The sequence below is a fragment of the Tetrao urogallus genome (assembly GCF_951394365.1).
Source record: "Tetrao urogallus genome assembly, chromosome: 9".
NCBI lineage: Eukaryota > Metazoa > Chordata > Aves > Galliformes > Phasianidae > Tetrao > Tetrao urogallus.
In genome coordinates this window covers 8,714,661-8,739,647 of record NC_136822.1, presented here as the reverse complement: position 1 = coordinate 8,739,647, position 24,987 = coordinate 8,714,661, and the positions used below count along the sequence as shown (strand labels likewise).

At 37.8% G+C, this 24,987-nt stretch overlaps 1 protein-coding gene across 1 annotated transcript; it reads right to left on the bottom strand.

Moving 5' to 3' along the window:
* Positions 1 to 1,537: 1,537 nt before the first annotated feature.
* On the bottom strand, positions 1,538 to 24,603 carry RHBDD1 (rhomboid domain containing 1; the record flags this gene model as incomplete). Its single annotated transcript, XM_079539666.1, has 6 exons — positions 1,538 to 1,656; positions 11,331 to 11,450; positions 14,570 to 14,629; positions 15,342 to 15,430; positions 22,409 to 22,541; positions 24,171 to 24,603. 6 exons carry the CDS (start codon positions 24,601 to 24,603, stop codon positions 1,538 to 1,540), a joined length of 954 nt encoding a protein of 317 aa, XP_079395792.1.
* Between the last annotated feature and the right edge of the window lie 384 nt (positions 24,604 to 24,987).

The following is a 24,987-nucleotide window of genomic DNA, read 5'->3' as shown; positions in this document are numbered from 1 at the left end:
GAAAAAAAGGCAAAGAACACAATAATTCACCATTACTTATCCTTTGTTTTAGAATCTGACCGAAAACACTGTGCATAACATCAACAGCGTTTTTATATCACCTAAACAATTACATCCAAAGTCAAACTGCATTCGTGCCTTTGGGCTCTCAGACCCTTGAACCTCATATCCAGTATAACAGTGTGCAGCTGCTGGGCACGCAACCGGGACTAGGTAGGAAGGTGAAAGAGAATGGCACATTAGTGGGAGAACAGCTTATGTGTTTTGCAGCAAATATAAACTTCCCCAGCTTACATTAATAGCAGGAGATATATTCTATTTAAACCACATCTTTTTTTTCCCTTTTACACTCAGTCTGTAACTTCATAGAGAGAGACTTCATATAGCACATGATGGTGATCATATCTCTGAAAAGAAATCATAAAATTGCTCATCCTAGCACCAGGTTAAGTGAGTGCTAAAGAGTTTCAAACAATTCTGTGCCGAAAGACAAAACCCATTTTTGTTCAATCACACCTCTCCAGGTCTGAAAATAGTTACAGGAGTATCTTTCAGATGATTTTTTTTTCCCATAAACAAGAAAAATAAGTCTAGGCAATGAATGGTTTTTCAGAATGATACTCAAAAAAAGCATTATGTTAGTTAACATCTCTGAACAGACAGATAAGCTGCCAGCAGGGCAGAGAATAGATGGCCTGTGCACAGGGACAGCCGAGCTCCCAGCTCTGCTGTCAGCCACTCCAGAATTAAGTCCAGGAATGCTTTCTAGAAAATGAAGAATTCCAAGTTCACTATGTTAAGGCAAGACCTCCACCAGCCTGCAAACTATTACCACTGCTCCCTGGACCTCAAACGCGATACATATAGAGTTGAACAGCTGAATTTCTACAGCTCTATAAACAGCTTATGCACAATATAATTCAATGTAATTTCCAAAGCCTCTTAAACAGGAAGACAGGTATTTCTAAGAAGTACAAGTTAACAACTAAATCTATTCCTTGTATGGCTTATGCATCTTCCTTTCCATGAAAAGTCTAAGCCTAGACTCGTGTGATCCAGCTGTTGTCCTCATGGCAGTCTTTTCAAGTGACAATTCACATCCCATCCCAGAAGAGTTGTTCATCTCAAATCAAAAATATGTAATTGCATAGTTATAAATAATTGCATAGTTTTAAAGTTACACTTTAAAAGGGTTTATTGTTTTCTGTGTTTTTTTTCCTCTGTGATGGATGAAGAAAACCTGTTGTCTGAGAATACCAGCAGCCAAAGAGCCAGGCTACACAGAACTTCAGGGAAAAAAAGCTTGGTAAAAAACAGTTCTCTTTCATCTTTAAGATGCATCAAAATGAAATGACAAAGATCACATTTTGATTCCCAACTCATTTTTATCCAATTTTTGAGTCTAAGCTCACAAAATCTTCTGCAGTTTTGCAAATAGTAGTTAAAAAAGAAAATGAAGAAACCCAAATAAATAAATTTGCAAATATTTTGTGAATGCTGAATCTCACTTTACAGTTTACATCAACGCCTACCCCCGTCATTGTCTCCAAAACCTACGAAGCCTTTGCCTTCGCATTTCCTCTTCTGAATGCTGCTCAGGGGGGAACCAAAAGCCGTAGGGTCGCCGCTCATTATTGTATGTTGCTCCACCAAAACCTAGAAGACAATGAAAAACAATTGTCATTTTGTTCTGTAATTTGAAAAAAAATGCACACATACCCTGCAATCCAAAACATCACAACACAAAGGAAACAAGGCATTGAATGTTTCCAATTCCAATGGTTTCAGGACTATCCACTTCCAACAAGTGCTCTTAAAACTCTGAAATGGAAAACAGCAAGAACATTCCCACACCCCGAAGTCTAGAGTGTATCAACTTGGGAGCACGCATTTTTCACAATCTCCACTTCATACAGTAAACTCCAGATTGTTAAAATATTTAGACATCATCACTAGCTACTTCTGGCAAAACAAGCTTCTGTATTTGCTTATATAATAGCAGTACAACATGCTGACCCATAACAGATGCACAAACAGGTCCATATTCAGTTGGCAGCAAGCAGTTTTGGAAATAAACTAAACTAAACTTGGCACGTCAGCTAGAGAGAATTGCAAGTTAAAGCGAACAGAAATCTCACCAAGACTGAAGGAAGGTTCTCTGCTCCAGCACTGCAAGAAAAAACAATGCACGCAATAGAAAACAAAGCAAAGCAACTGCTCCAAATTCACATTAAGTTACAGAGCAAAGAGAAGGATTAAAAGGTTGTGGTTGCACACAACCTCAACCAATGGGCCTTGGGAAACAAAAATGAGAAACCATTCTCTGAGCAAATGCAGAGTGTTCAGGTTAAAGAAATTAGCCTTAAAGATAATGCAACAGTCTTTGTGATACCTGGTATTTCTTAAACCTCCACCTCAGGATCTCATATCAGAACAAGCAAACAATGAAAACCAAAGGCAAGTATGCTATCATGCTCATTTTCAAAATAGATATTTAATTGCAGGTTGGAGTGAGCAGGCGAGACCTGTTTACACCGGGTATTAACAGAAAGTCCAATTTATGAAGGGGTTCTTCCAATTTCTGCTTCATTTAGAAGAGCATTTCAATTTGTAGAGCACTTGCCTAATGCAGTATTTTGTGAAAATACAGAACGCAGTCAGAATTTCTTTTGCGCTTGCCAAGTAGGGAAGCTGTGGGAAAATGCAGAGATAACTGCAGCTGCCCAAACACGGCTGTGCAGCAACAACAGCATCAACGTTTAGAAAACAAGATGCATTGTGTGAGAGTATTTTTTAAATTCATTAATACACAGAAAATTAATGTGTATTTTAGTATTTTATCTTCAGTTTGTCCCTCTGTTTTAACTACCAGAGACAAATCCGAAAATAAATTTAAGCTGTTTCTTTGTGTCTGGAAAGGGTACTTCATTGTTTGACAAATGTTACATGAACTCCCTGGAACTTACCATCCTTACCCCATGTAGATGCATTATTCTCTAGAGCAAAACAGCACGCCAGCTAGGGAATTCATCAAATTTCAGAGAGGAACTAATGTTACCTCATTTTGAATGCATTTCAATAGCTTATCTTAATACTGTGACAATTGTGAATATACATGCATGGCAGCAAGTGCAGATGGGCATTAGAAAAATAATGATCAGAGTACTATATAAACCTGATGTGCATTGGAAACCCTACAGCTCAGCACAGGTCCCATCTCTGGTTAGTTTTGTTTTACACTTTAAATCCAAGAGTAAACTCACCGCCTTCAACAAATCAGTTAACTTGATTTGCAGCATGAGCAGAATGGGTTCCGTTAATTAAAAAGATTCAGCAAACTTAACATTCATTCACTACTTTTATTTCACCTCATTTTACTTTCTTATACATAGAATGTGTGTTTGGAAACAAAAACACACAGTTGTTTAACTATATCCTATGAGCACAAATGGAGAGACGTGAGCTTGAAACTTTCCATCACCCCGTGAACATTCTTCCTGAAGTGAAAAAACCCAAAAACTCCAAATTGGAAAGCATGAAGCAAAGTGGTCAGCAGACATCAGACCCTTCCACAATAGTACCAAGGGGAAAAAAGGCCCCAAACCACCCAACAGATCTTTTAACACCAACATTTGTGAACGCCTCATATTGTGAAACATACTGGAATACTATTTTATCTGTGAGCAAACCGTTAAACACTGCATTTGTTACAACGCTCTCAGCAGTGATGTTTATGTCAGTGCATGAATGTTTCATAAGATCAATCGTTGCAATTCTCAGTTCTTTTTTTAATTGCTATGTTACACCTGGGGTAAATAAACAGAAAATAATCAGTAAGTTAAGACTGATCAGTCTTAAGATATGAATGCCTTCCTTCTGACATATGAAGAGCAATACAGTCATGACTGTAAATCCTGCAAATTGCTGCACCGTACAGCATCAAAACAGCACTGTTTTGGTTTTTCTTTTTAATCATCATTAAAACATTTCAACTTAAAAAAATACTTTCCATCATGCCACTGTCCATGAAATACCAAGGAGTCTCATGAAGCTGTGAATTTTTCTATGCAGCATCTGTGGTCAGGTTTTACTTCAGAAACCAGATACCATTTGCAAATTAAGACGAGTTCTGGCAGAGCGCCCCAGCATCCGCTCAATTCATTAAATACAAGGAGCTCCAATAACCACTAGAAACGGAACAAGATTTTATAACAAGGATGCAAAACGCTCCTCTATCTGCTGACACCAAAATAAGGCGAGCAACGTATTCCGAAACCTTCATGAGAAGATATTTTTGTACATCAAACAACACGCTGATGAGTGAAGTTGTTTCAGTGAGTCTTAAAATAGGAACATAAATATATAACTGCATATACCTAAATTACGCCATTACCCAAAATAGTTCTGCCGCCTTTTTTAATTACAACAGAAATATTAATGAAGTAACAGCCTTACCTAACCAAAATATTTATAGTTGTTCAGAAATGGTAATTAGGCCACAACCGCACGAGAGAACGCAATCTTTTCAACACATCAGCAAAAAACTTCCAGACTAATGGGCTTTAAGACTGCGTTTACAGTATTCCAAAAAACAGCAGTAACAGCAGAGAGACAAAACAAAGGATACAGCACAGAAATTAGAGCACTAAACCCCCAATACCATACTTCAAAATTAATTTTACTGTGAATAAGAACTGTCTTCTGTGTATAAGGAGAATATTCTTACTGTGAGAATTTTCTTTGTTGCTGAAGTTCACAGTTACAGGAGCAGCAATAGAATAGAATGACTGTAATTGCAAATAGTCTAACTAAATCTGTATTGCTCTCAGAGATAGGGTTTGGGTGGTCCTTCATGGAGCTGCTGTTGGACTTGAGGATTCTTGTAGGTCCCTTCTGAATCAGGGTACTCTAGGATTCTGACACCTTAATATACACTTCCACAAGGCTTAAGGATCACTATATCTGCCTTATCTTTGCTTTCCTGTGACTGAGATTTGTGCAAGAAAGGAAGAACTTGTTGAGGAACTGCAAGGTTTATAGAAAGCATGATTACTGCAGGCGAATTATTTTCCCTGAACACGTGCCAATGGACGCTACAGTACTGGACGAGGAACAGCCACATCACCATTTCTAGTTATTCAGAAGAACATTTATCTGTTGAATGATAGTGAATGTGAACCTCCAACCACACACGCTGCAAACACAAAGCAACCAGATCACTCCACAAAGGAGCACACGGATTTCCCACAAACTCTGGAGCTGTTGATCAAGATGTGCAGCAGCTGCCTCTGGCAGCAAAGCCAAACCCAGCGGCCAGCTGGCAGTGCCAGGAGGCCATTTGGTTCGTGTTCACCTACACATTGATCTCTAAACAAGATCAGATCTAAGGACAATTTGAAACATGACATACTGTCAGTGTAATAATAAAAAGCCATAAAATGTCTGAAGTGTTCATTTTTCTCCTCTGCATTAAGTGTGGTATAAGGAAGAAAAATAAGACAATCACCACGCAGAGTTTTCATTCTACCTTTCGTACCTATCACAGAAATACTGCCTCAAACACTCAGTTCCTCCTGCTCTCTGAGGTAATGGCCTCAGTTTTAGGTAAGGCAATAGGATTTTCAAGAACTTCCAAAAGCGTCAGGAAGATTGAATATCAAAGACAAAGTTGTTTTGTATGCTGCTGCACATTGACAACGGCAGGGAATGTTTGTGCTATTACTATATGTGTATAATTATAGATACTTGGTTTTTTTTTTTTTAAATGCAAGGAACAGACTCTCAATAGAAAAAAATATGGAAGAGATGCAAACCAGTCTTAGGACTGTAAGGACACTGCCAGGATTTTGGCCAACAAGACAAAAGGAGATTTATACTTTCCACAAAACTACTAGAAAATACTTATTTATGTAGTCAGACATCAGGAAGAGATTGAGAGCATTTTTGAGACAGTCCCAAGAAACAAAGTGCAAGCTACACTCATTTGTAGAATTAATCCAGAGACAATAAATAATAAAATAGTAATTTAATGGGGAATTCCAAGATTAGGATTATCCATAGATCTTAGTTTGGAGAAGCTTTTAGTGGTAAACTAGGTTTGTTCATGTTCTCAAGAAATTTAATATTTAAATTCATGTTTGGAAAAAAACACTGTTTTTCTTCTAGTGCATTTCTGCACGCCTAACAAAGACACAACAAAGAATCTCTAAACAATATCCATCTCCCAGAGCCAAGACCAAGAATCCCAGACAGATGGATGGAAGCACCAATGACGACCGAAGCCACTCTGCAGCAACTCCCTCTTTCTCCAGAGTGGAAGAAAGCACTTTTATGTAGCCCCACACAGCTTCTTCTAATTACATCCACAGCTGTTCAGCAGAAGAGCCCGTTCTCCAGCAAGGTGACCTTGCCAAACCCACTGTGGAAGGAACATTTCTTCCTCTATGAGAACGTTACTAAGGGAAAAAAAGTCCAGAGACCACTGAAGTCAATAAAAAAGCTCCCATTTGTATCACTGAGTCTTGGATCAAAACGCCAAGAACAGACCATCTCCATACGTAGATCCAGCTTTTGTAACAGAAGTAGCATGAATGTAAGGAAACATTTCTATCCACAAAGGTTTAACTATTTATTTATTAAAATGTTTTCTTGCTGTTTTCCTTGTCAGTTGAATCTCGCGTGAAAGAAAGGGTCCAAAAGAAAGCTGTACTGGTGGTACCTTCAAAAACTTCTCATATACTTAAGAAGCTACAGAAAAAAAGCAGTATTCTGTGTATTTTTTAAGGTGCAGATCTACATCGATACTTTGTGTCAGCAGTAATGTCTGTATTTTAAGTGCAAAGATAACAGTTACTGAGACCTCTATATGATCAACTCCTTGGTAGCAGAACCTGGGAACTGCCCTGTCACTGTCAACTTGTTGCCTAAAGACCAAAGGAACTCAGCCACACCAGGCAGCCTTTCCAAAAATAACCAGCTACACTACCAAGGTTTGATGGAAGGAACAAAGGATGAGCTGCACCACGAGTGTCGTCATCCCCAGATGTCAAATGCTGCAATTAGTAACCTTAACACAGCACTGCATCCAGCCTAATTAGAGAGAAGCGAGCAAAACCCGTTTCCTGGAAACCTGCCCCAGCAGAGCACTGGTGGTCAGGAACACAGACCACAGGTGCAGTTTCAGGAAGCTGTAGAGATCTGTGTTAGAAGCAGCGTTACTCAGGAGAACTTTCTGCCCAGAACACATTGCTGGGCACATAAGATCAAATAACACCTAAAGAAAAAAAAAGCTGGACTTAAAGAATCAAGACACCAATCTTAGCACAGGTATTTTGAAATGTATTTCAGTCTGGTATCATGAACTGCACATATGAGCATAGAATTCATTTTAAGACATTTCTACAGAAAGCCATCCGTCAAATACAATGACTAGCAATCCTACAGCAGCAAATGGGGAAGATAGCTCTGAAGAAAGATGGAATTATACATTTGTTTCATAATTCTTGCCATCTTCAATGGATTTAGCACATTCCATAGGGTACTATTAAAACGCCCCATCTCAATACAAGGAAACAGAAACAGGAACTCTAAAATGAAATTCAGAGAACTGGAAAGCCTACATACTTCATAATCACACAGCAGATGAACCTAAGGTTAGCCTATGCTAGGCCACAAACTCCTCCTTAATTTAAATCAGAATAAAAGAAACGCACAGCTAGAAATGTGCTTTGTAACATAGAGGACTATCTACATACACACGCTTTAACCACAGAATGCAAAGACCATCACCTACATGTTTAAAAACTTCAGAGGAAAATTCCTTTGTGCAGAGACACGAGTTTGCAAGGGATTCTTAACATTCTTGAGACTGAAAACCACAAACTTGGAAGTTCAGCTCACAAAAACAACCCAGCGCCCACCACCACAAGAATGCAAACCCACATCCCACACCAATCAAGATATTCTTGCAAGCAGAATACGAAGGAAACAACAGAGAAGAGATAGGGCATACTGGGGTTACATTAAAGACAGCTGTTAATATGAGGATTAAACCAGAACGGAAAGCCATGTATTCTACCTCCACAGTAAAACCATACAGCTCAGTTATAGGGCAAGCAGAAATGCAGTACCTTCATGCTGGGCTTAGATAACTCATGCATGGTGGAATTATATTAAAAATTACTGGGACTGAACTTGATGCACACCTCCATACAAATAAGTTTGCAGTTGTGGACAGTAAGTGATAGCAGGACATTCTGGACGATGCCACAGATGGCTTTACTAGCTTGGCAGGATACTAACACAGCCATTTGATAGAACACCTCTACATTCCAAATCTAATGATACATTCTGTGGCCTAAAAACCCTTGTAAATGCATTTGTCCAACAACAACAACAAAAAAATTACCACTGTCCTTTGTTCAGCCAAGCTACAGAGCAACTATGATGGTTTAAATGTCACAGATGATGAATCAGAGAAGAGTACCCTGAACTTTGGTTCTGGGACCTGTGTTTACATCCATTTACGTGTCTGCTTCACATGATTTCATGTAATTTTTAGTCACGTTAGGCACCTGTTTCACCATCCATATAATTGCAGGCTACAGCAAACGCCACGCAAGCGTCTTCTGTTGAAAAGACAGCACTCACTGAAGCTGATTACTTTTCACACTGACAAGGAAGAGTATTCTATTTGCTCATTAGCACAAAAAAAACTCATCTCACCCTTTCTGCCACTCTAGTGCAGGTATGATCAATTACATACCCTGTATTACTTTATTTTGGAAATATGACCTGTGTCTGTAGGTAAGATAACTTGTTTTACTTGTAAGTAACTTGTTTTATGAAATATTTAAAATTGAGCTCTCAAATATTTTCCAAACTGAAACAGCAAGTAGGGAAAAGCGATGCAAAGCTGAAACACTGCTCAAAACCACTGGAAACAACATCTGTAGGAACGTCACTGCAAACACCACACAATATGATACATTTTCCCACTTATCTGCGTGCTCCAAAAGCTCTAACCAGCACTGAAAACAAACATGACCACAGACATCAGAAGTGCTGCTCTCTCAAACTGTAGTTAAGCCTGTGACTTGTCACACCAGCTTTCCAGCAGTGAGGCATGCTTAGCTAGAGATGCTATTTTAATTCTCTCTCAGGTTTCATAGCACATCCTCCAAATAAGAATACATTTCCTCTTATCTTCGTCCAAATGCTGCATGGAACTCCAAAACATGAACAGAAATAACACTCACCTACAGGAACAGAAGTAAAGGCTACAGAAGAAAGGCGCAGGTGTTCCACACTGATGTATGAAAGACTGAGATGCAAACTGTCCAATAATTTATATTATCCATTTTGTCCTTATTATAAACTGATTTCATTCTGTGGAAATATCATCACTTTCTTTTACTGTAATATCAGCTCCTATGTGCAAATCATCCCTTCCACAGTGAGCTCAGAATTTGACATTTTCAGATACTTGAGACTTTGATAAAAACTTACAGCCTTTCCTTCTACAGTGTGACTCAAGGCTTCGAAATGAGAGTCAAATGTTTTAAGGCAGCATCCAAACCACCCTTCACCCCAAGTCACAACACAACCATTATGTGCCTATGCTCAAACAACTCAGCAGCCACAGGCACTCAGCTGTTACAGACCAAAGGACCCGTGAGAGCAGGACTCTGTACACTGACTGCTTGGAAAAATAAGCAAAAAAAAAGATCTGGTGTATTTCCTTGATAGTTTAAAAAAACCAAACGACCACAAACATGTCTCATTCTTGCAGCACAACACATCGCATAACACCCATCTTGAAAGTTTCTACAAGATCTTTCTCAATTAGTTAAAAAAATGTTGTAAATCATCATCTGAAACATCAGGAAAAAGTGTCCCTTCCAAAAAAGCTTATTTTAGGCATATTCCTTCCCAAAAACTTATATTTATGTAGGGGAAAATACTGATATTATTTGGTGTTTTATTTTTAAAATTCCTAAGACAACATAATGATATCAAACATATCAACTTGTGCTGACAGAACAGATGAACCAGATGCTATTTTATTCATTTCCTTGAAAGCTAAACCCTTCACCAAGTACCAAGATTTTCAGTGCAGTGTGATTTTAAGGGAACTGTTCAGATTACTGTAATTTCTAACCGTATCACAGGGACAATTTTGCTGCAGAAATCAGAGTGGGTTTTCCTGTTCTTTCAAGTTGCTGGTTTCACAGTACTTCAGGGCAGTTAGGAGCAAATTCCATGAGAGAACAAAGGTGAGCACACAAAAGCAAAGACAACTAGAAAAAAAAATACTTTTATTACTACTTTTCCTCAAAGACTGAACTTCTGCCTCCAAGCTGACTTCCCACAACTGATGCAACAAAACAAAAAGCCATCTTTACTTACAAATAGAAGTTAATCAAATTTTCAAGCAGAAAAAGCCTTTTCAGACCACAACATTACCTTGTCTGCTGCCTTGTTGAAAACACTGCAGATAACACAGCGATGTTCTTCATAACAAATAGGATCACAGCAGTTGTGAGTTAGTGATGATGATTTGTGAAGCTATTCATTTCCCTATTTTGCCTGAAATTTCTAATAGCCATAAAGAAGTTTTTTTATGAGCACAACTGACGTAAATTTTACACATGATGCTCCAATAACATACTGCTAGCCTACCAGGCATATTTCCTTCACGCCTGTTTTCACAAGCTGAGAAGTATATCCCAAGATGTTTTTTCTTTCCCTCTTGACTTCATTTGTATTATAAAAAAACAAAATGTATCTCAATATATTTTATATTAATTCAACTGATAAATCGCAACTAAAACAAACAGCACTTTTATTCCTGAATTACTTCTCCGTCGTCTTTCAGCTAGCTCTCATCTAAACTTTCTTCAGGGTGAAAGAGAACAACACAAGAAATTGCTACGCTACTCCTCCAATACATATATAAAACAAAATCAGCAGGAAGTTTAAACATCAGCAACATCATTGTTCCTCTGTTATACTGCTTCATATTACAATTGAGAATGAGAGGTGGTTTGTTTGTCTTTGGCACAGCAACTTTGTTTACTTGAGGTTTGTCATAAAAGCATTTCTCTTCCTGTAGTAGCAGCAATTAGCAGTAAGCAATTACACATGCAGTTACGTGAGAATGACACTGCATCCTCATGCTGTGGTCTCTGAAAATTCTACCTGGAAACATTTGGTCACTTCTGAAGGGATGTCCAAATCCTGAACATAAGTAATGAACAACACAGCCTTCCTATTCCTCCCACCTCAACACAAACCGTGATCTGAAAGATGACACATAATGAAATTCTTACCTCTTTCATTCAGACTGTTTAGCACTGCCCTTTCAAGCTGTTCTTCTTCAGTGAGCCCACCTGTATAGTCATGATAATTCCTTGGTGTTCTGTATTGATCATCTGGATATCTGTAATACTCTGTAAAGTGAAAACAAAGAAAATAATCGGCTGTTACACAGTGGGAGAGGGTGAAAGCAGATGTTATCTTTACATTGTCTTTCTTCCACAAATCAGTTTAATTTGGAAAAGAAAAAATATGATTTGGAGTCAGGAGAACCGGGGTGAGAAAAACAGTAACAGTGAAGATACAGCAAGGATCTCCACCTTTGCATTTGTTACAAATGTCATAGCACTGCCATGATTTCATGTTTCAAATAAATGGAAATAGCTTTCATCAGCTCCCCCCCAGCACGTAACTGCCAGTACCAGGCCTTCAACCACCCAACAGCAACAAGACAACCACGTGGGTTTCAGGCTTTTCCATGTGCACCTCGCCTCACCCCACAAACAACGCGCCATCTTAAGCACAAGTCATGTTTGAACCTAGAACACGACTAAATAATTCTGCATTTCTGTACAATACTGTACAATGTACAACACTGTGCTATGCCTGCTCTAAAGAAAGCCAACACAGCCTGCAGATCTCATCTGCAACCACTGCATTTTCCTGTACCAGACATTTCCGTGAACAAAGTCAGTCAAAAACAACTGTGGAAAACCACCATCCATCCAAACACGTGCAATTTAAAAGAGAAGAAAACAACCTGGCTGGAGAATGGAGTGAGACTTGATTTAGCAGAACCTGCCTGAACACAGAAAACCCAACCTGAGAAAAACTCATGAGCAAAGTCCCAGTTTGTTTTCTAAATGTTGTATTTTCAGAATATAAAACTTTGGATAATTTCAGTTCTCCCTCTTCCAGACAACCAGACATTAGATTTGGAAGAACCAAAGTACAGAAACACAAACAGTTTTACCCACGTGATTAGAGAAAGTACATGAGATTTTCAAAATGAAAGAAATAATGGAAATATTTCTGCATGAAACAAGTACAGCATGCCACCTCTTTTTATCTTCAGATCATTAGCATCAGTATTAACAGTCACGTATTACCTCGCTAGTTACAGATTCCATGTGGAATTTCTGTAAGGAAGACTAACAAGCACAGACTATAAACTGAGATGTAATTGATTTCATACACGTGTGCACATGGTTTTATATGAGCATACACACAATATAGGTGCACACAAAAATGCAATCCTGGCCTTTTGAGAACAGACAACAGCTGACATTGGGATGAATTTTCATAAAAGCACAGCAAAGATTTGGTGTTGTCCTGCAATCTGAACTTCTGCCATTTCTCAATTATCTGCTATTCCTCCACTTAGAAAATGATGAACGTGTATTTTTAAATCCCTATAAATTAGTCATTTTTAACAAGCTTGAAAAGCCTCTCAGTCACTGTGGCGTTATTTAAGAGACAATTCTGCAGAAAAACATAAAACCAACTGCAGAATATCTCTCAGCTGACACACACACATTTTGGATGCAATCTTTATGCATCCCCTTATTCCCCTCTATATTATGTTAATCTGAATGTCTTCTCAGCTACAAATTTATTTTCTAGAGGCTTCAAAACTGCCTGCATGAAGAGTATAAAAATCCTGGTTTTATCTGATAAAAGAAAGATGCTGCCTTTTAAGTTGACCGTAAAATATGGTAAATGTGATACTGTACATTGTCCTCGAGTTGTAAGTGCTGACAAAGCTGTAATCTTCTGTTTTACGATGAGAAACAATTCAGTAACATTGACATGTTCAAGGTGTTCCTATTAATCCCAATAAGTATCCTAATATTTTATTCATGAACTGTCTTTGGAGTAAACCTAATTCAGTCACCAATTACTGGGGTAAAATTACAGCTGAAATATTTTTTTTTTTTTCCTTCTAAAGCTGTTTCTTTGTAGCGTTTCATAAATCCATTCTGATTATCTATTTTTTATTTTTATTAATAAAGTCAGGCAGCAATAACTCAGCAATACCAAAAAATAAGAAGTTCAGGTAAGGTTGTGCTGTATGTTCATAGTGAACCTGCAACACTACAGAGTTTTCCTAATTTACAAATGGTCAAATGTATTACTATATCATACAACAAGCATATTGTGAATTCTTCCTTGAAAACTCATGCAAGTAGGATGAAAGATAACTATGAAGAATATACATAAGGAAAAAAATGTATATGTATCAGAAATATGTATATTTTACAATTACAATTCAGTTTACAGAAAAGAATTTACTAAAAGAAAAATTGTTATGTCTAAAGCCAAGCTTGGAAGACAGGATAATTCATGTTAACCTCACTCCTTTAGCTCCTTCCATGACCACCAACTCAAAGCAGCACCACCTCTGTTGCTCTGGGAACTGCTCAAGCCATACAACAAGCAGCAGACTTCCTTTTTGCCAGTGCCCTACAACTTCTTCCCAGGTGCTATGTAGTCCCCTGTATCATTCTACACTACATGAAGTGCTGTTGCTGGTTAGGAAGAGCTGGAAAAGAAGTACAGGACAGTTCAGGATCTGCTCCACAAAGGTTGTCTTTAACACCCACCCCCATCCTGAACACCCGGTGTCTGTACAATGGCTGCAACAGATTAGAGAATTTAAATATCAAGTGCAAGTTCTTATCTTCATTAGCAAATTAAATTGCCTTTTCCAATATAAACCATTTGATTTTCCACACATGCTGCTATGCTGGTGTACAGAAGGAAGGTTTGGTTGTTGTTAACACAGAACACAGTAATGCAGATGAACAGAAACTATACCTAGGTGAACATCTGAGCTGGCCTGAGAATACAGCTGGAAGCAGGCAGCTCATGCACCATACATCTCCTATTTTAAGGAGTATGTATGTAATTGTATGTAGGAGTACTGTATGTAATTCAACACTTCATTTTATTGAGCAATTCATTTTATTTTTATTGGTCTTTAGGTCAAACATTATATCTTTAATTTGAGAACTGGATTAATAAAAATCCTGGGTAAATACACTTCTAAGTTACAACCGCCCTTGCCGTTCTTTGTAAGGAAAATACACTGGGATATTTGGTTAGGAATTACAAATCTAATACTTTTGAAATACTCAAGGGCAAAATTTTCCATTTGGTCAGCTCTTCTGCATGTTTTCTATTACAAGCAAAAATTACACTCATATTTGTAAAACCAAAATAAGCTTTTAGGTAAGTGGATGAGAATGTTTACCTGAATAACCCGAATAGTAGTTCCTTGGCCTATCAGGGTCTGTGAATGAAGAAAGGCCACCTAGAAAGAAAGAATAACACATATACAATTAGAATAACGTCTTAAGTTACCCTATCAGGAAACAGACAAGTACTGTGACAACCAAGCCTAGCACATGGTTGCAACAGGTCTCAGACTTCTAAGTAAAACCCTGAAGTTTAAAGGCATGCTCGCATAACAGCACAACTGCATTTAAAAATAGATGTTAGTATAAAAACACACTGAAAGCTACCACCTCTTAAAACTGTTTCTACAGTACAAAAACCTGTGTCAATTCAGCGTCACAAAGCTCAAGGAATCTTGTAACACTTTCTCAAGCATCCCTCAGCTTTTTCTAAATTCAAAAATTCCCACATGAACCAATACAAGCAACAGAAACCCAACACAGAAATATTCTGTGTTCTGGCATATTTCTATTGCTTCACACTCCATTTAGAATGACATTTTGGTTGACATCTTACATGGAACATTTTACCTCAAATACATAGCTTTAAAAGAATGGTAAAAATGTATTACTTGCAGCAAAAACATTACACCTGAAAGACACCTTTAATATGGATAAGAACAAGTAAAACAAGGTGAGCTTTTCTTCTGCTCTTCTTCACTCTATTTTTAGTTCCCTAGAAATCCGCTGGAACTGCACAAACATCTGCAATTGTATGCAAGATGCACTAATTTTTCAGAGCACCAAAGTCTCATGCAGATTTTACAAACCAAAGCAGGCCTTACAAACCTGCACACGCTTTCATGATCTTTTTCAGAGGACCCATTGTGTACATCAGTCCAACAAGAATCCCTGCCAGATGACCAGCAAAAGAAGTCCTATGAGAAAAAAAAAAAATCTTATGAGCAATAGAGACAGACTTCTTGGGTAGGAAACCTGAAGTGCAAATATCGTAATCCACAAAGTCCTTATGTAACCAAGCATAGAAAAGTGACAAGGGTAATGCAAACGCTTATTAATTTCTGCTCTGACTTGGTCAATCTGTTTTCTAATATTACTGGTAATTATTCTATTAAACCCAGATGTGCAGCTTACAGAATTCCAACTTACAGAACTTCTTACCAAAATTAATTTCCTCATTTTGTGATTTCTAAAAAAACATTGTACATGATCCAACTGAACTGAGCAACATATCAATTCAAACTGAAGTGCAGCGTTTTCTTTCTTTCCTCATAAAATCCTAACACTGTTGTGTGTACACTCACAAGTATGCAACATATCTTGAAGAAGCCGGAAGCTAACAGGAGAGATCACTTCAATTGCTTGCGTAAAGCACAGAACACTGATCCCCTACAAGCATTTAAAGTGAAGTCTTCCCAAGACAGAAAACTCATTTTAATCTGTAGAACTTAGATCCACAGAATTACACTAAAATGTCCTACTAGGAGCTACCAAAACTTAATACAGTTTCAAATGTAAGCATAAGTAGAGCACTTTATCCCAGTACTATCTATTCAATCCTACTATGAAATGGAAGCCCCATCCCTAGAGACATCCAAGGCCAGGTCACACCAGGCTCAGAGCACCTGATGGAGCTGTAGGTGTCCCCATTCATTGCAGGGGGGTGCACTAGATGGCCTCTAAGGGTCCCTCCCAACTGATATTCTACAAACCCTAAATGCAGACCTGTTCCAACATATTTGTACCACAGTGCATTCATAATTAAAAGAACAGTAAGTAAAAAACTGAAATCCATATTATTTTCTAAACATACCTATTTACTTTAAAAATATGTTCATTGCCCATTTGTACATAGAATGAAAAGACTGAAGTCTTCAACACAGAAGCATTATATATGGGGTAAATCCAGAGGTTTGCTCCAAGTATCTCCATGAATATTGTGTCTCAGCACTCAACTTAGAAGTTCAGTGAAAGAGTTTAAATAGGCTCTCCTATGAATTTGCAGAAGCTAATACACCCAATAATTAAGATTCCCTATACTCAAGTAGGTAGGAACATCAAAAGCAGAAAATGGTCACAAAGAAATACCATAAATTAACCATGTTTCACCTTTGTCAAGGAGGCAAAAGGCCTCCCCAGAAAGAGAAACAGCAGGTGGCATGTTGTAGGAACACAGCACTGTCTCACAGCATTTCTCAAAGAAGGTTTAAAACCCTGGGCAGTATGAACTACACTAAGCAGATACATAACTGGATAGAAAACCTGGCTTACTGCTTATCAATGATTTGTTACCAAACTAAGGAGGTGAACTGAATGGATTTCCACATTTTCTGTACCAAATATTACTCGCTAATAACAACAAGCTGAGAGAGGATGTAGGAGTCACAAGAGATAACGTTATAATTTAAAGCAACCTTGGCACAGTGACAGAAAAAGATAGGATAGGATACAGTAAAGACAAGGAGGGAGTTCTGAATGTACCACAGAAGTCAGTGCCTATACAAACTGGAAGGGACAGGCCAGTAGGAGAGCTTTGGGACAGAGCCCGGCACGCGCAGTGAGTCAGATGGTTAAACACAGATCCATGGGCCACTACAGGAAGACAAGTATTCTACTACAAATATGTGGAAGCACTGCCTGGAAGTAAAACAAAGTCACCTTTCGCTCTACTCAGATGGAAATTCAGTTTCTGCAGACTGAGCAAAAAGAACAAGAGGAAATAAAACGCTAACAGGAAACAAATGCAGCAGCCATAGACACAATCAAAGGGAAAAAAACCGCTTACCTCTAGAAGGCCTCAGGTAGACTGGGATCTCCAGCAAGATCTCTTTATCTCCACTACCAACCCTTCAATGAGCTCTGGGAGGAGTGGCTCCTGGCTCCTCCCATTCCAATCACTCAGGTACATCGCGTGCACCTGAGCTCCCCTGGTTAGCCCTGCCTGCCCACCAGGTGCTCAATCACTGCTTCAAGCTGCAGCTCAGCACTTCCACTACGAGTAGATTGCCTTTTTAAGAAATTTGCACAATATATTTCTTCTTTCTACAAGTTTTATCTCCTGACATTGAAATTAATGACAAAACTGTAACTGTTTTCACGAGGCAGAACTATATGCACGTGGAATTAAATGCCATTTTGGCTGAAAGGCACAAATGCAATTTATTAGAAGCACAAAAGTTGTAGGAAGGTCTTCTCCAAACACACTCCCTTCACTTGTATTATAAATTCCACTGTTCTCATATCAAATTCAGAAAATTGAGGGTACTCCTATTTTGTACTTTTTGAATAAAGAATATAAGTTTGGATATTATATATATATAGGATATATATATATATATATTGGATTGGATATATATATATTATCAGCCATAAAGCAACCTCTCCTGTCATATGATTCCAAAAGAGTATTTTCACATTGCTCCCAAGAATATGGGAATCCTGTTGACTTCAATGTCTATTTTTATAAGTTGACTTATTATGCTGTTAGACAACAACATTCTCCTGATTGCAGGAACAAGATAAACCATTGCCTTTTCTTCTGCTTGTTCAGAAAAACTAACAGATTTATCGTGTGTTACAACTTCACTTTGTATAAATACAAACTGAAATTTGAATGGAAATAGAAATGGGGCTCTTGGCTTTTTAATACACGTTTTTTTCCCTCTAAATGTCAACAAGCTTTATCAATATTAACTAATGTTCTCTTTGATACAAAGAAATTCAAATGAAGCCTCATTTAATTTTTGTTAGAAAATGTGGATCTCCCCAGAGATATTATTTAAACCATTCACTTCATACTAACGATGATTATGCAATATGTCTAAATGCCATTTCCTGAAGAAATGTGCCATCAAGTTGATGCGCACTTTACTCAAGAAAAATCTTCCAAACAGAATTAATTATACTTCTTCATTTGGCTGTGTAGTTTCCATGAAAATCGGTGTCATTAAAATGAAAACCATATGACAACATTTACTCATCAGCTACCCAGTTCTGACACAATGCTTACAAGCCTCTCACAATATTATCCTTTAACATGAATACTGTCCCAGTATTCTTATGCACAATCCAAGTAATCTGCTCTCTGCTGGCACATTTATCCTGACTAGTTTCCACTCTGTGGCATCACTCACCTGACAGAGCACACGAAAGAACAAGGAAGCCTGTATCACTTCACTTCTATAGTTTCCTCCTAACAGCAAACCTGAAAGACTGGTTGGAATTATCATTCATGCACAGAACAAAGCCACTTATTTAGCAAAGGTATGTCCTTAGCTCAGCCACTGCTGCAGTCTTCTGTGACAAGAACTTATTTTCATCCATCTCCTACTCTGATGCTACACTACATTCAGGTATACATTCACTCAACAAAGAAATAAGTAATAGACATACTACAAAAATCCAGACCAACTTTATTTTGAAAAAAATAACGGATATTTTCAGATAATGGGATGAACCTTATTATTTATAATAATGATTTATTTCAAAATTAACTCAAGCATGTAGTCACGTGCACATGAATTTATAGCCTCTGCTTCAAAATTTAATCTCGCTGTAGTGATTTAACCCAACAGATGGCTCAGCACCTTACAGGTGTTCACTCACTCCTCCCCTTCCCAGTGAGAAGCAGGGAAAAAAAATGAAGTAGAACTCATGAGCTGAGATAAAACTACTTACTATGGCAGAGAAAAGGAAAAGGAAAGTAGTTATGACTATATATGTACAGCTGAAAGCATACAACATGCACAAGTAGTTGCTCACCACCCCCTGGCTGATGCCCAGCTAAACCCCTGAGCAGCTGAGTGAGAGATGAACTCTCATCTCCTTCAAAACTCCTGCCTGATGCCATACAGTATGGAATATCCCTTTGGCCAGCTCAAGTTAGCTGTCTTAATTCTGTTCCCCCCCAGCTCCTTGGGCCCTTTGCTGCGAATGGCCTTGGCTTAGCAGGCAACTATAAACGTGACTGCGTGAGCTGCACATTTCTCTCCTAGAACCAAAAACAGAGTATCATACCAGACACTGAAGTAAACGATTCTATCTCAAATGAAAACTAAGACACTTGCTTAGAAAGAAAGGCACACAATCTACCAGTGCTAATGAAACCACCTGAATGCAAATTAGATCAAATTAACTCATTGAATAAGTAAAAGTCAACTTGTTTTACACACATGTGCAGGACAACAGCACTTCATCTTTGACTGGAAACTGGAAATTTGTAACTAACTATGTAATACAGAGGAAAGTAAAAGATGATTAACAAAACAAGATGTTAGAGCATGGTTTTCACCACACAATGTCATCCCTGTCAAATTTCTTGTGCTTTTTTGGGTGCGTGTGTGGTTTTGTTTGTTTCTCCTCCATGCCCTCTTGCTCCTGAGGAACATTAGTAAAATCAGTAAAACGATCAGTAAAATCGATCAATAACCAGCAATGACTCAGTGATATCATTAAGCATTAAACACATCCACAATTAAAAAAGCAGACTAGATAAGAGAACAGGCACATAAGAAAAGATCTCTCGTGGGGAAAAATAATAGAACAGAGCAGAATATTTGTAGTCATGCCAGAGGCTGCACCAGAATTAAAACAGAGAGGTGAAAGTGGAAGAAAAAAATTAAAATTTCAAAGAAAATTTGCCAAAATATATTCCAGTATTTTCAAGTATACAAAGGTTTTGTTCGTTTCCTTTTAATGAAGAGCTCAGCAATTCTGTTATGTTGACCTCTTCTGACTGTGATTTGCTTCGAAGCTGTGTTCCTGCAGATCCTTGACCCCATGAGAAAGGAAGCAACTATTATTCATAGCTGATCCATTGTATGCTACGATTTTGTTTTCAGTTGTCAGCTATGAACGTGTATTACAGAGATCTGCATCTCTGTCACAGAATGTAGATTCACTCCTGTGCTGCTGTTCTCCAGCTGGGCTACTTCTCAGTTTGCAAGGTCATCTCTCTTTTTTTTTTTTTTTTTTTTTTTTTTTAATATTAACAACTCTAACGAGCACCTTAACTTGCCAAAAATAAGTCTATTAAATTGGCTCAGTCCAACATTTATTTAGTTAGTTACAAACAGAAACGTAGAACAGAACTAAAGGTTAGAACTAATTTATTACATTTTTAACTAAGAAATTTATATTTTCTGAATTACAATAGCTGTCACAGATCTGAAAGGAAAAAACAGTTTTCATCAGGCTCTGTATTACTTCTCAATAGTTCATTGGTTATGGATGACCCTGTGATATATCATTCCACTAAAGGCTGCACAAACATACCTTGTGTCTGATGGGACAGAACCCTGCACCACTTACTGACCTCTTATTATTCAGAACAAGATGTCGCACCCCGGTCTACAAAAGAACACCATCTAATCAGGCACCTCAAAAACTGTAACATGCCTTGAGCATGCAGAAGAGGATGTAGCAGTACTGCCCTAAGAGCCAATTATTGTGGTTCATTTCAAGGCAGTTGCCAGTTACTAATTAAACATATTATGTTCTGAGACATTAATTTCTGTAGCCTGTTCCTTGCTTTCTGTGGCCTCTGTTAATATTTAAGTGCTGTGAAATTGTCTTAGGTATCAGAATTGAACATAATTAGGGGTTGCTTAGACAAGGCAGCAGCCTAAGCTTCTATGCAAATTACAGAGACATTTTTAACATTATTTCTATACCTCATATTTACTTTCTACCTCCAGAACACGTCTGCAGTAACACAACTGGGAAAAAAAATAAAAAACCCAACTGCATCCAACCACTAACCTCATGAATTCTTCTTCCACCAATTAGATATGTGATATGCTCATGGTTTCACTTCAGATCATTTCCACTGTTTTTTCCACTATTCTTCAACAGTAAAAAATGTTATTTAATGTATCAAGAAAAAACTAACTAATGCTAAAACAACATTTTGTTTATCAGAAGAACAAAATGAATATACCAAAACTTTTGAGTTTTAATACCATGGAAGTGATCTCTTAGCTGACAATTCAAATTGCGTTTGAATTGAAAAACAGCTCCGCTGTTCTTTTGTCTTTTAACTTGGGATTCCTTGTTTTAGTCAGTCAAGCAACAAATGATAAAGAAAGCAGTAAACTCTGCTTAAAATAAGTAATATCTGAATTTTCATTCTGGTCTAGGAAATGTTCTACCTGCCACATCATAGCATCTAATGATTAGTATGTCAGTCTTGTTCCTCTCTTTAATCTTTCTAAAAAGCAGCAAATTGTTCATGAATCGCAATTAGGCAGTTAGTAAATTTTGTGAGTTTCTTTCACACACATTTTCTAATACCATTGACACTTATAAAATATTATGTAAGAGAACAGATGATTTGCAACTACAACTCCAGAAATTAACTGCAGACGAAGGAAAAATTGCACTGGCATAGATGAGCACAAAGGAAAACTAAGGGAGACAGTCAGCAAGACCGCAGGACAGTGAACTATGAATTTTATCCAGATAACTCTAGATTACAAAAAAAAAAAAAAAAAAAAAAAAAAAAAAAAAAAGCGAGAGAAAAAGAGAAAAAGCAAATGAAATAGTGGATGTCAGTTTAATGGTAAACTAGAGCAGTGACTAGAAGAAATTGACAGAAGGTACCAGAAGAAAAATAAAAAGCAGAGCAGCAGAGCGCTCTCCCACGTTCAGCCATTTTGCACAAAATGAATACCCCTTCCCAGTGCCCACCAACTTCCTATCTTCATTCCAGAACTTTGCCATACTTTTGAGACACGATACTCCAGTTCTTCATTTTGAAAGTGGTGTTTAGCACCGAACTGTAGCCCCAGCGCACAGTTTGGGCACTACCTCACGCTCCTCACACCTCATAGGCATTTCAAACTACTTCAGGTAACCCAAATCTCATCTACCAACTCTGAAGTACTACATGCACTTACCCTGGGGAAATGAAATGAATTGCCACCAGCTCCACCCAACAAGCATACTTGCTGGATATCTGCAATCCAAGGACGCTGCTAACTCTTCCTGGGTTGTAATGGTTGTTAAGAACTTTCAAAGCAAACAAGACTCCTGCAAACAAGAATAAATAACATCAGGAGAGAAGCACTTGTGTCCAGATAGTAAAGAAATTAATTATTGTTATGACTTAGCTGCTGAAATGACAGCTATTAAAACTGGAATATCACATCATGCAGTTTCACAGCATCACAAAGCAATATTCTTGCATGTCAGAACAACAATTGGTTTTGGTTTTGTTGCTTTTTGGGGATACTTTTCAGTCACTTAAGGACTGAAATTACATATTTGTGTAATGTAGCCAATTCAAAGCTTCGTTTTAAATACAACTATTTATTGTAGCTGTTCAAGTAAACAAAATACAACAATTCAAAAGGGGAGCTCTAGTTGTAATAATGGACAAACTTAATGAACTCAAAATGTACAGTAAGCTGAGAAAAGCCATGACTGAAAACAAGACAAATGCATGTGTGAAGGTCAGCAATATGCTCAAAAATTGTGAATTAATGGAAAAATCATCTTACATATACTCCAGAATCACCTGTTTCTGCAAAAAAAAAAAAAAAAAAGATAAACTGCCTTTAATCACAATAATTTATTTCTAATTGATTGCAACTGTTTTATCATGCAAATAAAAAGCCAATATGGCAGAATGAATTTGCATTATTTATCAGAACATTCAAGAAAGACTATGAAATTCTCAGGAGAAAATGCAATCACTTGAAAAAAAAAATGGGAAAAGTGACATAAGTAAGTATGGAAAAGACAGTCAAGTTGGACAGGAACAAAGATATACTAAATTAAAAAACATGACAAAGGTTTCCCCTCTTCTAACACCATGGAGAACACAGGACAGCAAAACTTCCTTCTCTATCCAGCGGGTTTCTTTCACATACATTCTCTAATATGAGGTAGGTACTCTTATTTTAGGATAATACACACAAATGTTCCTTCGAACAGCCCATGCTTACATTTATTGCTGCTGACAGACCTTATTCAGAAACCATACATTTGCTTGAGAGCAGAAATATTTGATAGCAGCACATAATTGAGGAGTTTTCTCTATCCAATCCTCCCTTGGCTCACCAGAATATTCTACGTACAGCTTCAATTTTTATCATTATTTTTGAGGTCCAACTGCCTATTGGAAGGGCCTAGGCCTGCTCTACTGTCAGGTTCCTGCTATGGGAAAACGGGCCTGGTCCATTTCATCCAGTTGCAAAATAAGGAAATAAATCCAGGCATCCTAAAACTCTTAAGAGATGAGAAATGAATGGGCCATAAATATGCATACAATCTGGCTCTTAAAGAAACAGTTATTGCCAGGAAAATACTCATTTCTTCCTTAACATCTGCTCCACATATATGACACTTGCTCTGACTGAAATTACATATGCTGAAGGTCACGTTGAGAATGCTGAAGGTTTAGGAAGATCAACTACAGACAGTAAGTCTGTCAGAGCTACTTTAATCTACTGCCTGGACAGAGCATGTGCACACAGGCTGCTGCTCACAAGAACTGGACACACAAGGAGCACATGCTTTAAATTTCAGAAATGATCACTTCAGTGACATAATGTACATAGATGCATCTGGATGTCCACCTGTCCATTTACTTCATTCAACAAACATTATATATTATCCATAGTTAGTTATTTTTGCATTTAAATTGGACCAACTCACCCGAGAAGCCTACAGCACAACTCATTTCATACGAAGGATCATTCAGAATCTTCACAAGCACGAGTTCCAGCAGCACATAAACAATTCCAGTCAGCACTGAGAATACTGCAATTATGTACGCAAACCACACACTTCCAAGTCTCCTTTCCAACATTATTCCCTTCCAAAGCATGGAAATCATGTTATAATATAAATGCCAGTCATCAACATGGTGGACAGGTGAAAGCAGTAAACGCTGCCAGTTCTGTCTGTAGAAAGCTTCCCTCACACTGATGCACGCCTCATGCAGCGGCCTCACGGGATTCAGGAAGAAAAAAACATTCAGCACGAGCACTGCGAGGGTAACAGAAGGAATGTTCTGAAGTCCAACCTGAGAAATCTGGTAAAGCAGCAAAAGCAGTCCAGCATTGACTCTTCCCTGCCTTCGTTGCATTATTGCTTCTTACTCAAAGAAATGTGAAGTTCACTCTACTTCTACTCTTGTTCAAATCCAACGCCATACACGTTCTGGAAACACTGAAAGAAAAAAACAACTGCATTACAATACATGTACTATTGTGCTTTCAGACTAAGTGCTCTTTTAAATAAATAAGAAAAAAAAAAAACAAACAGCAAATTCTTCAAGTTGAGCAATTGAAATGAGAAGAAAATTTTAATCTGGTCTAAGAAAAAAGAAAAATAGACATCTTCTCACTAATATCCTGATTCACTTACAGTCATTAAACTTCCAGGCAGAAAGCCCTTGAAAAACCGCAAAAGAAACCTGGACAGGAACTTGGTTCTCAGGCCTCTCATCTTTGCTACACGTATTCCTTTC